We start from the raw sequence: 15,085 nt of genomic DNA, 5'->3' as shown, positions 1-15,085 counted from the left end.
GCGCACACACCAAACGCGATAGAGGCGGCCAGAGCGTCAGGTGTACATGTAAAGTCAATGGAAAGAGCGCGATGACACGCGATTGCGCATCCGGCGAACATGCGGAAGCAGATTTGCGTCGCGAAAACGCCAAAACCCGTGAAACGCGCGTCAGTCTACCGCGTGGGGCGCGTTTGACTCGCGAAGAAAACCACGCGTGTCAGATTGTGTGTTGCATTTTGTGCACACGCCCGTACCGCGCCAACCGCTGGAGTTGGAAAATATGAACTCCGGCGTCAAATCGCGCCCCGACAACCAATCAGGAGGCCGGTGACGTGGCTGTAACCAGGTCACAGGGGCAGATCAAACCAAAGCCCTTCATTCTTCATTCAGGAAAAACTCATCAATGCCGTGGCTAATCACCCAGAGCTGTATGATGCCAGCTGCTACTTCTACCGAGACAGGAATAAAAAGGACCGAACTTGGAGGCACAGAAGTGAGGAGATCGGGCAACCTGGTAAGTTCATTCATTCTCCTTTTTAATTTTCAGACTGATCCGATAAAGCCGCGCAAAAGCTAGCAAGCCCGCCTACTGTCCCGCTATTTTCCCACTGATGTACAAATACCTTTCCGCTAACAAGATAATGTGTTTATTCAGAGGACATCTGCAGCACAACACAGCTGGCACAACTTCCTCCCACATTTCCGGTCCACGCGCGTGGAAAGATGCAATTTTGAGGCGCGATGGGTTTTTCCTTGGACACGCGTTGAGGTGCGAATGTGCACGCGTCAAATTAGGGGCGTTTTCGCTCGCCTCTATCGCGTTCGGTGTGAACGCAGCCTCTGAAATGTTTCCTTTACTGTGCAGCTCCGAGTGTGAAGCTGAAGTGTTTTGTGTTTCTTTCATTCAGCTTCGTTGGGCCCAGTTACTGCTCTATCCAGCCTCTTTACTTTCTGTGATTTAATGCTGATTTGAGGCCAACATGTTGCTGCAGTCTGTATTTGTTTTTAATTGCACTGCATATCTTTTAGATAAAGTATTTATATTATTGAAACCATCTCTTTTGTCTGTGTGTATTTTGCAAACTTGTGTAATTTATATTGAAATATTAAATCTTTCCTTAGATGACATTTAAACACCCGTGACCCCCCTGACCACACCAGGGTCAGAGCTTTCACCTCTTCCTGTCTCTCTGCAGCTCTGTGTTTGTGTTCACAGAGATATTTCTGCCTAATCAGTGTTTAAAATCACGCAGGCTTTTATTTGTTTTATGAATGAATGGTTTAATTCAGTTCATATAAACTGGTTACATGATTGGATTTACATTCATCTTTCTCTGGCTTTGGAATGATTACCTGGGAGGACATTTCCTGCCAGTAGGTGGCAGCACATCATCATCAGTACTTTGAGAGAAGTTCAGTGGAGTCAAAAACCAGAGCAGCAGAATTTGGGGGGGGGGGAACAAAAACACAAAACACTTCAGCTTCACACTCAGAGCTGCGCAGTAAAGAAAACGTCTCACAGTGAAGTTTGATTTAATGGCTCTCTCAAACATTTTTATATCTCTGAAGATCTGTGTCAGGTTAGGGCTGTGTGCAGGCAGGAGTGGTGGTAAGGAGGACCCAAAGTGCAGACGCTCGGAGGCAAAAGTGTATTTCAAAACTCAGCTTTTATTGCTGGATGGCAAAACGTAACAAACAAAAATCCAAATAAACTTACATGAGCAGGCAGACGGAACACACAGCATAAACGAGGGTGAAGACTCGGAGGCTGGACCAGGCGAGGGTGGCTGGACGGGCCCCTCGGACCCTCCAGGCGAGGCAGACGAAGCAAAAAAAAAAAAAAAAAAAAAAATATATAATAATAATAATAATAATAATAATAATAATAATAATAATAATAATAATATAGCCCCAGAATAAATAGTCCCATGGCCCGAAGAAACAGAAAAAGTGTCCTTTTCACTCACCACAGCCGGCTGTTTTGACATCCCGGGGTCCGGCTGTGGGGTGACACGCCGGTAGCGCGGCCGCCGCTTCCTCCTCAGTGATGGCTCCAATGGGCCAGGCAACTCCAAGTCCGGCGGGCTGGGCAGCACATCTTTCTCCGAGTTGGGTAGGTGAGCGGTAGCAACAGGAGCATGCAGATGAAGCTCATTAAGGAAAAACTCCTGTATGAGTGGGTGAAGTGAGTCCAAAAGCCAGGGGAGACCAGAAACCAGTCACTGTAGCCGGTTCGCTACAGCACGCTGAAATTCCTCCCCTGGATGATTCAGCCACAGGTCACATAATATATCCACTGAATAAATTATATCCTCCCTAAGCTCTTCAGACGGGGCGAGTGCTGCTGGGTCCATGTTCTGGTCGCGTCGTTCTGTTATGAAACGCTGTGTGGCAGGCAGGAGTTGGACCCAAGATGCAGGCACTCAGACTCAAAGGATGAACTCAAAAAACTCAGCTTTATTTACAGGGGGAAAGCATACAAAACTAAACTGGGAAAATCTAAACTTACAGTCTGCAGAGAGGCACACGAGGAAACACACAGCTTGAGGGATGACGCGACACTGACTCACAGAAACACAGGGTTTAAATACACCGGGAAGTAACAACGGGAATGAGACACAGAAGGAGAGCACAGCTGGGGGAAATCAGAACTGACGAGACAAGGAAGCGTAAACTGAACACACTGAGATAAGACAGAGACCTTCAAAGTAAAACAGGAAACACATAACACAGACTGAACAAAAGACAGACTCACATGCAGGCACTACACCAGAGGGAACAGAGACGTGGGACCAGGGCAGACACAGACACAGACTGGACGTGGGGATACAGCAGACAGGGGAGACAGCAACTATGGATCATAGACAGAAGAAAAGAACACTAAAACTCTAACAAAACCCCAACCAGAGAACCTAAACTAAGAATAATCCTAAAACCCATAAAGCAAAGCTAGAATATAATGAAATAACAAAATCAAAGAACCAAAAACACAAAACACTGGGTCGACGACCCAGGGACCCTAACACTCTGAATCAGTCTGTAGATGATTTTAATAATGTACAAGAAGAAAGCAGAATATTTCAGTGCTCAGCTCTTTGTGGCAGCAGTAAAAAAAGTTTCTGTTTTTAATAAAACAAAATTATTTTATGAAGTTTTACATGTTTTATTATTTATACGTGAAGCTTTGAAATGAAGTGATTCTTCTGCAAACTTAAAAAATATTTTATTAAAATGAAAATATTTTATAACATTTATAATATATTATATAATATAATAATTCTTAATCATAGAAAGAAATTCTTTGAATGCAAAATTAGAATAGAGAAAAACATCTTGGACTATTTTTTTCTGTCACACAAGTTTTTTTTCTTGAGTCTCTTTAAATGAGAGTTCTCCCTGTTTTTCTCTCAGTCAGTTTTCATAAATGACCTGTTTCTTATATAAGGCTTTTCTATACTCAGAGCACTTTAAACAACTTCACTCATTAACCCAAGCACTTTCTCCTACACCCTCTAACATTCACACTCTGATGCATCACAGAGCATTGAGTTAATATCCAAGGATATTTGGCATGCAGACTGCAGGGAGTGAATCACCAACCTTCCAAATAGCAGAAGACCTGCTCCACCACCTGAGCTACACCCCAACAGTGAGCTCAGATTTAGTGTGTGCAGCCAAACATGATGGCAGACTGCCACAGATCACTTCTGAGGAAAGAGGAGGCGTTCAGCTTCCTCATAGTTTCACACCTGCATGAAGCAGCCTCACCCTGACAGCTTCAAATCACTGTGTCAGCTGATCACTTGCTGTCCTGTGATTGGCTGAGCTTCAGGCCTTCTCTCAGTCAAACTGGAAACAGGGATTGAGACAGTGTGAGGGTTTGTGGAGTGCCACAGTGCTGTAATGAATACTGTAGTGGAAGAAGTTCTTTCACACTCTTCATCCTGGAGCTGCTTTATGTCCATGATCTGCATGGAAACACATCTATGGAGAGCAAATCCAGCTGCTGAGGGTCACATCTGCATCATTGTAGCTACAGTGGATGTTTCAGTGTCAGGACTGAAGGTGGAGCTTTGTGCGTGTCAGGGTGAGGCCGCAGCAGCCGCCTCCAACCGGAGCGCTCGGGCGTGAAACTAGGAGGAAAGCCGACGTCCTCCTCTTTCCTCAGAAGTGATCTGTGGCCGGCCGGACTTCATTCCACAGATGTGCTTTAACAAAGTGTGAAGCTGAACTCTGAGCTGTGACAGTGTGAGCAGTGTGAGAGTGTCAGTAGATGATCAGCAGAGGAAAGTGAGAGCTGCTGTGAGCTGATGTCCTGAAGGGCTTTTAAAGAGTCTCTGAGTTTGACAGGAACATGAAGATGTTTGTGGTGTTTGTGATCCTCCTGCACGGTAAGTACACCTTCCTCTCTCTGCTCTCATCATCATCTCTCTCTCTTTAATGTGTTGAAGTGCAGCAGGAGGAGATCGTACAGGTTTGTGCTTCCCGTCCTCTTTAAGCTGAGCAGACAATTTCCCATGAATGGATCACAACATTCATTAACATTTCCATTATAACTATGAGCAAGTGTAACTACACTAACAGCAGAATACATCTATATTAAACATGTTCAGATGAAGCTGTGATTTCTTTCTGCTTACCTGCAGATGTTGGGCTGTGATCCACACAGCTCACAGATCATTTGTGTTTCTGTTTGTGTGTCCTCAGTTTCCCAGCATGCTCTGGCTGTGGTGGTGGAGGTGAATGAGGGGGAAAGATCTGTCCTGCTGCCCTGTCAGTACTCAGGTTTACCACCTGTGGACCCCACAGTAACATGGACTCGCAATGATCTCAATCCCAATTCTGTCCATGTGAGACAAGAAGAAACAGACGATCTCAGAGGACAAAACCAGCATTACAGCGGACGCACATCAATGAGACCTGATGCTCTGGACTCTGGAGACTTCAGCCTCACTCTGAGAAACCTGCAGCTGATTGACAGCGGAAAATACACCTGCACACTCAGCAATGAAATAAATAAAGTTAGAGTGGGAGATGTACAGCTGCAGGTCAAAGGTCAGCAGTACAGTGTAACTCTGCCTGTAAGAAGCTGAAACAGCAGAAACCAAACAAATCAATGTTCATCCACAGTGTCCTGATGAATGTCGTACAAACCACAGTCTAACAGACACAGTCATGTCGAGTTAAAGCACTGTAACATGCTGGGGCTTGACACATTAATGACATCTCTTTACTGTTGTGAATTTTAATTTTTTATCTTTTCCTGGACAAACGTTAGTTCTAAAGATTGGTCCATTTTGAATTGAGTTCAGAAAATGTGGTTTTTATTTGAGGCTTTGTTCACCAAAAAGAGAAGGAAAATCTCAGGAATATTTGATTCAAATGCTAATAAAAACATGATTTGTATTTGTTTGTTCATGTGCAGAGCCTGCACTGATGATGTTTTCAGTAGGAAAAAGTAAAGCAAAGAAACAGAATTTAAGTTTTATGGGTGGTCACATAAAATATAAATATTTATGGGTTTTTTTCTGTTAAAATGAATGTTTCCTTCTCACTGTCACCAAGATAGATCGCATTATTGTAGAGTGACCTGAGGTCAAGGTTGTTGTAATTTCAGGCTCTTTGACATCAATACTTCAAATCTTTATGTTCACTGCACTGAAAAAGAGCAATAAAGTAAATGTAGCTTTGAAACAGGAAGCAGTTATTATTTAACTTCTATTGTTGAAAAGTATGGTTCTTGTATATAATCATGATTGTCAAAACATACCCAGATTAGATCAGTGCTATGACTCCCATTGTCTGCTTCTACAGCTGATGTTGTGGTTTATTGTCCTCTCAGACCAGCAAGTGGTGGTTAAAGTGGAGGAAGGATCAGAGTCCATCATCCTGCCCTGCAAAACAACACCTGACCTGCCTGAGGACACCACAGTGGAGTGGACTCGCTCTGACCGAGAACTCATGATGATCCATGTGTATCCAAACAGAAGTGACCATCTTAAGAACCAGGATGACCTTTACTGTGGTCGCACAAAGATGAACAAAGACCTGCTGAGAACTGGAGACCTCAGTCTGACCCTGAAATACCCCACAGAGAGAGACAGTGGAGGATACATCTGCACCATCTACAGGGACGAAGATATCCTGAGACAGAAAGTAGTGCTGCAGGTCAAAGGTCAGTGATGATGCAACAGGTCAAAGGTCAGAGATGTAGATACAGGTCAGAGGTCATATTTTTATGTTTCTGTACAGAACAATTTCCGTCCTGGGCGAAAGCTGTTCTTGTGCTCCTGGTTCTCCTGGTTCTTCTTGTGGTTTCTGGAGGTCTTTTATTTCATTTCCGGCACTATTTCATGTCAGGTGAGTGTCTCCTACTACACTACCCATAATGCCGATGGTTAGCAGGTGTCCTCTGGTGGCTCCTTGACTGTGGCTCACACAAACTTGTTCCAGAAGCTGAAAGAGTTGAGAGTTACAAACAGCTGATACAGAGAGCTGAAGAGAAACTTCCAGGTTTGTTCCAGAAGTCAGAAAACCTCCTTCAGACTCAGTCATTGATCAGTGAAACAGCTCCACAACATGACTTTACTAAACAGGCTGCATGTGTACAAGCTGTTCTTCTTCTGTGGTGGTAAACAGCAGACTGACATGGAAACATGTGCTGACAGTAAATGTTGCAGCAGCTTCAGTAAATGTTCCTCCTTGAGTTGTGCTCAGTCATGTGGTGGAGAGCTTCAGATGTTCAGAGCAGACACATGAGATCTTCATGCTTTCTGTGCTGATGTGTGTGAGACATGGCCGACTGTGGAGGCTCAGTCTGTCTGTTCTTCTGCTCTTCATCCAACATGTCTGCAGCACTTTACAGGACGCTGCAGACTAGTTACCAAAGAACGAGTCAGGAACACATCAGGAACAAACTGAGACACAATCTGACTGAGACTAGAAGACAAGGAGGGGACAGGGAGGTCATGTGACCATCACAGCTGCTGCTGATGTCATCATGTTGTGCTTTGTTGTCCTCTAAGGTTACAAGGTGGAGGTGGATTCAGAGGTGGAGTCTGTCCAGCTGCCCTGCAAAACCACAGTTTGCCTGCCTAAAGATGCTAAAGTGGAGTGGAAGGACATGAAAGACAGGAAGGTCCACGTGTATGTGGACGGCTCTGACCAGCCTGGAGAACAGGACCTGGTTTACAGAGACCGAACGGAGATGAAGAGAAAATGGCTGAAAACTGGAGACTTCAGTCTGACCCTGAAACATCCCAAAGACAGTGACACCTACACCTGCACCGTCTACAGCCTGCAGCAAAAGATTCTGATGAAGAAGGATGTGCTGCTCACTGTTAGAGGTCAGTTCTGTAGATACAGGTCAAAGGTCAGATTCATTGTAATAGTGTGCCAAGTATCAGCTGGCTCAAAGCTCCTCCGTTCCTTCAATACACAGACTTTTTCCATGTATAGTCGGTCATATGTGAGTCCCAGTAACTGAAACATATTTTAGAACTTTGTTCCACATTATTAGATTTGTGGTGTTCCTGACTCTCTGTCATTGACTTTTTACACTGAAAAGTTGGACCAAAGCACTTTCAGGATTAAAAGCACTGTTCATTATTCCATCATTAAAAAAACGATGCACACAATAAACAAACTGGCCTTTATAATGAGAGTGCCTGCATACTAGGCAGGGCTGGAAACCAAACAGAACATGGCTGGAGCACTTCCATTTATTAGACAGCACACCAACAGAGTCATTATTTGCTTTAACATAGTACAGTGTAGTCCCAACTTCCATGAGCTGTTTCTCTCATTGAAGAGTATCATCACGAAATGAGGTTCAGGCAATGCATCAAATGCCAACAAAAAATAAGAGTGTTTTCTTCTCTCTGTCTTCCTGCCTGCATCTGCTCATCATCAAATGTGTCAGAATCTCATTCACCAGCATGGGATGATCTACCGGTTTACCCCAACTGGTCGCGGCAGATGGCCCCGCCCCTCCCTGAGCCTGGTCCCACTGTCGCCAAAGTGCTTGCCCATAGGGGGTCAAATGATTGTTGGGTTTTTCCCTGTTTATTATTGTACAACCTACTGTACAATATAAAGCACCCTGGCGAGGGTTGTTGTGGTTTGGCGCTATGTAAATAAAACTGAATTGAAAATTGAATTGAATTCTGTAGGAGTAACAGGGAGAGAGTGACTGTGCTAAACATGCTGGAGAAGCATCAATCATAAGTAAAGATGTGACTGTGGATGTGTGACATTAACACTGAGTTCTTTAACACACAGTCTGCTCTCGTACTGATTGGATCAAAGTCAGTGTCTCTGTTCAGGCGACATGTCTGAGACTGGAACCAGTCAGAAAGGATTTTACTGGAAATATTTTAACTCATCCAGTCATCAAAAATCATTTTAGTGCTTCTGCTGTCCTCACTAAAGTTTGTTTGGAGACAACATAATTTTAGCTATTATTCCCAGCACCTTATCCTCAAAGAAACAGGCTGCTTGTTGTGATTCAATGATGAAAATAAATTCTCTCTCTCTTTCTGTACAACTGTACAAAGGAAAGGAATACAGAATACATAATAAAGGCATGTTCCATTTCACTGGGAGAATAACATTGCTTTAGTAAAAGATACTTTGTTGTCATCTCAGGTGATAAGGTGGAGGTGGATTCAGGGATGGAGTCTGTCCAGCTGCCCTGCAAAACCACAGTTTTCCTGCCTAAAGATGCTAAAGTGGAGTGGAAGGACATGAACAAAAGGAAGGTCCATGTGTATCAGAACAGCTCTGACCAGCCCAAAAAACAGAACCAGGATTACAGAGGCCGAACGAACATGAAAAAGGACCTGCTGAAAACTGGAGACCTCAGTCTGACCCTGAAGCACCCCACAGAGAGAGACACAAACACCTACACTTGTACCCTCTACAATCAGCAGGGAAACATCCTGATGAAGAAGGAAGTGCTGCTCATTGTCAGAGGTCAGTTCTGTAGCTACACGTCAAAGGTCAGCGTTTATTTAAAATGATCTGAGCAGTTAAAAGTCAAAGAATCTAACAGATCTAACCAGTTTAAACAGGTGACTGTTGTCATTTTTATATTATTAGCTTGAACAGTGTAGTCCCATCCCATCAGGTGTCAATTACCCACAAATAAAAATAAGAGTGTTTTCTTCTCTCTGTCTTCCTGCTTGCATCTGCTCATCATCATCAAATGTGTCTTGTCCAGTCAGAAAGGATTTTACTGGAAATATTTTAAGTTATCCAGTCAAATAAAACATTCTCAATGCTGCTGCTCATGTCATCATGTTGTCCTTTGCTTTGCTTTTCTCAGTTCACAAGGTGGAGGTGGGTTCAGGCATGGAGTCTGTCCAGCTTCCCTGCAAAACCTCAGTTCAACTGTCTAAAGACATTAACGTGGAGTGGAAGGACAAATATGGAAAGGTCCACGTGTATAAGAACGGCTCTGACCAGCCTGAAGAGCAGGAACAGGATTACAGAGACCGAACGAAGATGAATAAAGACCTGCTGAAAACTGGAGACCTCAGTCTGACCCTGAAATACCCCACAGAGAGAGACACAAACACCTACACCTGCACCGTCTACATGGAGGGAAAAATCCTGATGAAGAAAGAAGTGGAGCTGAAAGTCAAAGGTCAGTGGTGTAGTTACAGGTCTGAGGTTTGAATTTTGCCTTCTAAGTAGTTGTGATCAGTAGAAATAAAAAGCTAACTGAAGGCAAAACTGGTTCCCAGTGAAGGAGCCAAAGTGAACTGACTGATTATGGAATTTTAAAGTAGCCCTAAATTAATATGCTGTGTGGGTGGAAAATAAATGATTATTTATAGAAGTGCAAAGTGACTTGAGCCCCATTCACAGTTGCCTGCCTACCTTCACCGTTGGCAACAAAGGAAATGCACTGTGCCATTTTTAACAGACTCTAATTTGTGTATGTGTATAAGCAATCTTCTACACACATGAATGCCAGTTGGATCCCCAGAAGATTTAACTAAGACTTTTAGAAGCGAGAGTCATTGCAGGCATGTATAAAGCACGGTGAGGCCTGGGTAAACTTTAATTACCTGTTTTCCAAATTCAGAGAAAATTACATTATTCTGTTTCAACCTTAAACCCTTACATTGTTGTGACAGAGGCTGCTCCTATGGCCTGATTCGTTTGGTCGTCTTTTTCCTTTAAAATAAAATTAATACTTCCTGTTGTTCCCAGGACCTTAGCCTTCCTGCCTTGTAGCATGAAGTACCTTTAAAGCAACTGCTGTTGTGAATTGGTGCTATATATTTGTAAATAAAACTGAATTGAACTGCTGATATCAATCAGAAAATACACAAACTTGAGTAGTGCCAGCATTTTGCGTGCTCGTTACCACAATAATAACGTAGTCACTGTAACGCGTTACTTAATAACGAGTTAGTCCCAACACTGATCATTTAATGTTTATGCCACAACAGGTAAGTTGGTCAACGAAAGTAAGTTGTGTTCAATTTAGCATTACAACAATCAAGTTGGCAAGCCTGTGGCTGAGTTGGCAGACGGGTGTGCTGGTGCCTTAATTAGGTGTTTCAAGGCAGCTCCTAACTAGTTATTATGCCAAAATCAGGAACGCGTTACTGGGATTTAGATAGAGTCGTTACTGTTACTTCTTCTGGTGGCTATCGCGGAGCTTCCACAGATTCAGTAACATTAGTAAGTGGTGGAAGCCAGCAGGTGGATGAGAGAAAGGGGACGCAGAAGGAAGAGAGACCCGAAGCGGCCGCCGGTCCGCGTGTCAGGTGAACTGAACTTCAGGTAAGAAGTTATGACCTGCAGTCTATCTGAGTCAGATATAAACCAAGTTTAGGTGGAGTTTATTTTCGGTATGCTGACTTTTTCGTACTGCGTGCTAGCTAGCATGACGGAGTTTCTATACAGCTGGGTGGGTGCTATGTTACTGATGTTGAACTTTATTTTGTTCATACGGTTAATTATTAGAGTTGCCAACTGTCCAGTAAAAAACAGAATCGTCTCGTATTCAGAGAAAATATTACGCGTTTCGTATTGAGCTGAGAAGAGACGCAGTTTGTCCCGTAATTCAGCTACAATAAAAAAAGACACAAAGCTGGAGTTATTCTGTGTTTACGCTGCAGCTGCCTCTTCTTCTCTCATTCTCAGCCCCTCCCTCTCCTGTTGCTACTTCAATAATGAAACTGATCAGTGATCAGCTGATCAGCTTTTCTCTCTTGTTTGTTTATCTCCCACTTCGTGCCAGAAAGCGGAAACCAGTGGATGTCGCGTTAAACAACAGCAGCACGTTTAAGCTTGATCAGCTGTTGTTAGAATTTATTTAATATTAATTTCTAGTATCAGCTGATGTTTGCTGGAGCCACAGCTGTAAAGCTGCTGGTCATGATATCGGTTTGGTTATCTGGTGAGAGGGAAACATGCAGATGAAACCAGGAGATGTCCTTACTGAATCATCAGAGCTGAACAGCTGATGGAGAAACAGGTTTACCTTTTAGGTGACATGAATGAGTTGAAGGGAAGTTATGAACTGTTTCTGAGAGACAAATAACACCAGGATCCTTTTCTGTGCAGCTGACAGCTGGTAACTGTGCAGGGGCGGGTCTAGCAAAGTTTTGCCAGGGGGCCAGGTAGGGCATTAACAGGGAAAGGGGGGCACAAAGAAATACTTTCTTTCTTATTCTCATTTAAAATGTCTCGCTTTGAAAAAATAATTATCTGAGTCTTACAACAAACGATTGATAGATTGATACATATATACCATCAGAACAGTGTACATCACTGTCACAACAGTGTTTGTTTTCATTCAAAGGCTTTATGATTTTTCCTATAATGGTGGGCCGGTCTCTAGTCAAAATGCCCGGGACGATTGTTTGTCCCAGTCCAGCCCTGTATGCAGCTCATCTGCAGTCTGGTGTTACCTACATCTTCCTATTCAGAAGGCAGAATTTCCAAGTTCTGAGTACAATCGAAAGCACCACGACTGCAGTTTTTGTGTTGGATGTAAAAAGCGCACATGACGCTGTGACGTAGGCTAGAATCATGGCAGCGGTCAACGACGGTCCAGGCGTGGGATTTCTCTCGTGGAAATGTGCACATTATTTTTTCCTTTCTGTTGGTAGGTGGCACAGTGCACTTGTGGCAAGTAAGCAAGATAGAAGACTGGCAATCTTGCTGGGTATCCAGTTACGGAAGCAACACATTAACAAGAGAATTCTGAGTAAAACCAAAGTTACTTTCCCTAGTAACTAGTTACTCTGAAAGTAACGAGTAACTTGAAGTAACTGAGTTACTTTTGATAGAATTAACTAGTAATGTAACTAAGTTTCTAATTTAAAGTAACTTTTCCAACACTGTTCGTAATGAGATTCGAAGTGCGTTTCTGAGATACCGACGAGGCCTCCCTTGCAAGTAAATGGATCGATCACTGTTGCCTTGTTTTTCTTTCACGGGAATAAGTCCTGGGGTCAGCGGGGTCTGACTTTAGACCCAACAATGATTTTTGAAAAAAGTTTTTGTGAATTACTGTGTTAAATAAGTATTTGATCACTTAAGTCAAAAAACTAGTAACTAGTTACTCTGAAAGTAACGAGTAACTTGAAGTAACTGAGTTACTTTTGATAGAAGTAACTAGTAATGTAACTAAGTTACTAATTTAAAGTAACTTACCCAACACTGTAAATGATAAATACAAACTTACCCAGTTCATAACCGCAATGAACTTCACCTCCGTATCTTCTGGAGCATGCTGGGTTCAAAAACTTCAGTGACTAGAGCCCTCAATTTCCTGTCCCCAACAGGGAACTCATCCCCTCCCCGGATTACTCTGAAAATAAGGCTAAACAATTTTATTCTCTTTTATATAGCATTTTATTTATTTATTTTATTCTATTCTACTGTTTTTCTTAATTTTTGCTGCTCTTCACTTTTTGTGCCGTGACCAAACAAATTTCCAAAGTGTGGGACTGATAAAGGTTTATGTTATCTTATCTATGCAAATAGTGCCCTAAGTAAGAACTTAATCTCAGATAGATACTCACCTATCTTAATTGGGAAGTTGTATTTTCCTAGGTAACACTATTCTAGACACCTACAAGTGAAATATTAAAAAATGAAATATTGCCAATTCAAAGCTTCCGTTTTCTGAGATCACAGACTAGGCCACACTTGTTATGTTTTCCTAAAAGTGCCACTGCACATGCACACCAGCTACAAAACCAACAAGAATGCCTGGCACTAGAGCTCACCTTTCTTTTGCCTTAAGTACCTCTAATTGCTGATTAAAGTCAGCTGAACAAAAAAGGGGGCATCAAAGGCAGGAGCCACATGAGGTCAGTTTTATAGGAGCTCGTGCTAGGACTGTAACATTGTTCTTCAGCTTTCTCTGCATCTGTTAAACTGTCAAAACTAAGTAGCTCAAGGTCACAAAGGGTCATGTTGTATATATGTCATCCTCTCAGACTGTCAGGTAGACGTGGAGGAGGGGGAGAAGTTTGCAAAGCTGCCTTTCCAAACCACAGCTGAGCTTCCTGAAAAGGCCACAGTGAAGTGGGAACGATATAAACCAGAATACATGATGGTTCATATGTGTCAGAGTGGATCTGACCAGCCTGACAAACAGCACAAGGATTACAGAGACCGAACGAAGATGAATGAAGACCTGCTGAAAACTGGAGACCTCAGTCTGACCCTGAAACAGCCCACAGAGAGAGACAGTGGAGAATACAGCTGTGTGGTCATCAGTGGGGACATCTGGAGGAAGAAAACAGTGCTGCTCACAGTCACAGGTTTGTTTGTGTTGTTACTCTGATATGTAAGTTAATGCACCATTAAATGTTTGTTAGCTGTTCATCTGCAGAATAATTAAAGAAAGAAACACAACCACAGAAACAATAATTTAACATAACTAATAGTGCAATCAAAGGTAAGTCCAGGAGTGAGTATCTGGGTACTGGGGGAGGGGCTTAAGTGCAGGTCTTGTATCATGCTGTCAGTATTGCCCGTTGTCTGCTTTGTTTTGTACACTGAGATCAAAGAAATACCCAGATAAAGTTGATTCTGATTCTGAGTATGATGGTCTGAGGTTGGTGGCTCCACTCGTTGTCTCTGTCTTTCCCGCCAGCAGACAATAGCATTTTCCAAACATGAAACCTCTTCAAAACAGCTTAAACTGTTGTCATGTCTAAGTTATAAGTTTGTGCTTTTCTGTCTTCTCAGTCCAAAAACTGGAGGTCGATTCAGGGGTGGAGTCTGTCCAGCTGCCTTTTAAAACCACAGGAAACCTGCCTGAAGATGCTAAAGTGGAGTGGAAGGGTAAATACGGAAAGGTCCACATGTATGTGAACGGCTCTGACCAGCCTGAAGAGCAGGAACAGGATTACAGAGGCCGAACAGAGATGAATGAAGACCTGCTGAAAACTGGAGACCTCAGTCTGACCCTGAAATACCCCACAGATGGAGACACACAAGTCTACACCTGCACCGTCTACGGCAGGGAGGGAAACATCCTGATGAAGAAGGAAGTGCAGCTGAAAGTCCGAGGTCAGTGCTGTAGATACAGGTCAGAGGTTTGCATCATCTAATTTTCTGTTTCCAGTCAGTAGTGTATTTTGTAGTACCATCCATCCATTCTCTTATCCTTGTCAGGGTTACGGGGGGGTTGGAGACTATACCAGCTACCATAGGGAGAGTGGACAGGTCACCTAACACATACAGACCGACAGACGTTCATTCGCACTCACACTCAAACCTTTGGGCAATTTAGAATTACCAAATGATCTAACTGCACTAACTGCATGGAGGAACCCGGAGAGAACCCACGCAAACATGGGAGTCAAATCAAACTCAGGACCTTCTTACTGTGAGGCAACAGTGCTAATTGCCCTGCTATTAAATTATTACTACTATATTCATTTAAAGCTAACTGAGGGTAAAAACGGTTTCCCACTGAAATGTCTCTAATTGAGTTTGGGGCCAAAGGGAGCTGACTGATAGTACCATTTTAAAATGCTACCTCAAAAAGTTATGCTAGAAAAATAACTTACAAAAAATCTTTAACACTTTTTTCTTGAGACAAACTCATGAAAGCAGAGAC

At 43.0% G+C, this 15,085-nt stretch overlaps 1 protein-coding gene across 1 annotated transcript; it reads left to right on the top strand.

Annotated features, from left to right (window-relative positions):
• Nucleotides 1–3,844: 3,844 nt before the first annotated feature.
• Nucleotides 3,845–10,224, top strand: LOC120434740. Its single transcript, XM_039603066.1, has 9 exons — nucleotides 3,845–4,373; nucleotides 4,690–5,037; nucleotides 5,825–6,157; nucleotides 6,235–6,342; nucleotides 7,008–7,139; nucleotides 7,248–7,328; nucleotides 8,629–8,799; nucleotides 9,308–9,417; nucleotides 10,201–10,224. Exons 1-9 carry the CDS (start codon nucleotides 4,337–4,339, stop codon nucleotides 10,222–10,224), a joined length of 1,344 nt encoding a protein of 447 aa, XP_039459000.1. The 5' UTR covers nucleotides 3,845–4,336.
• The last annotated feature ends 4,861 nt before the right edge of the window (nucleotides 10,225–15,085 follow it).

Source organism: Oreochromis aureus, linkage group 3 (assembly GCF_013358895.1).
Source record: "Oreochromis aureus strain Israel breed Guangdong linkage group 3, ZZ_aureus, whole genome shotgun sequence".
Classification (NCBI taxonomy): domain Eukaryota; kingdom Metazoa; phylum Chordata; class Actinopteri; order Cichliformes; family Cichlidae; genus Oreochromis; species Oreochromis aureus.
The sequence above is the reverse complement of the archived record's forward strand: the minus strand, read 5'-3'. Positions and strand labels throughout refer to the sequence as shown.

Coding starts and splice junctions, on each gene's coding strand:
- LOC120434740 (XM_039603066.1), top strand. CDS start 4,337: ATGAAGATGTTTGTGGTGTTTGTGATCCTCCTGCACG. Junction 5,038..5,824: donor TGTACAGCTGCAGGTCAAAG/GTCAGCAGTACA, acceptor TTGTCCTCTCAG/ACCAGCAAGTGGTGGTTAAA. Junction 8,800..9,307: donor ACAGAACCAGGATTACAGAG/GCCGAACGAACA, acceptor TGCTTTTCTCAG/TTCACAAGGTGGAGGTGGGT.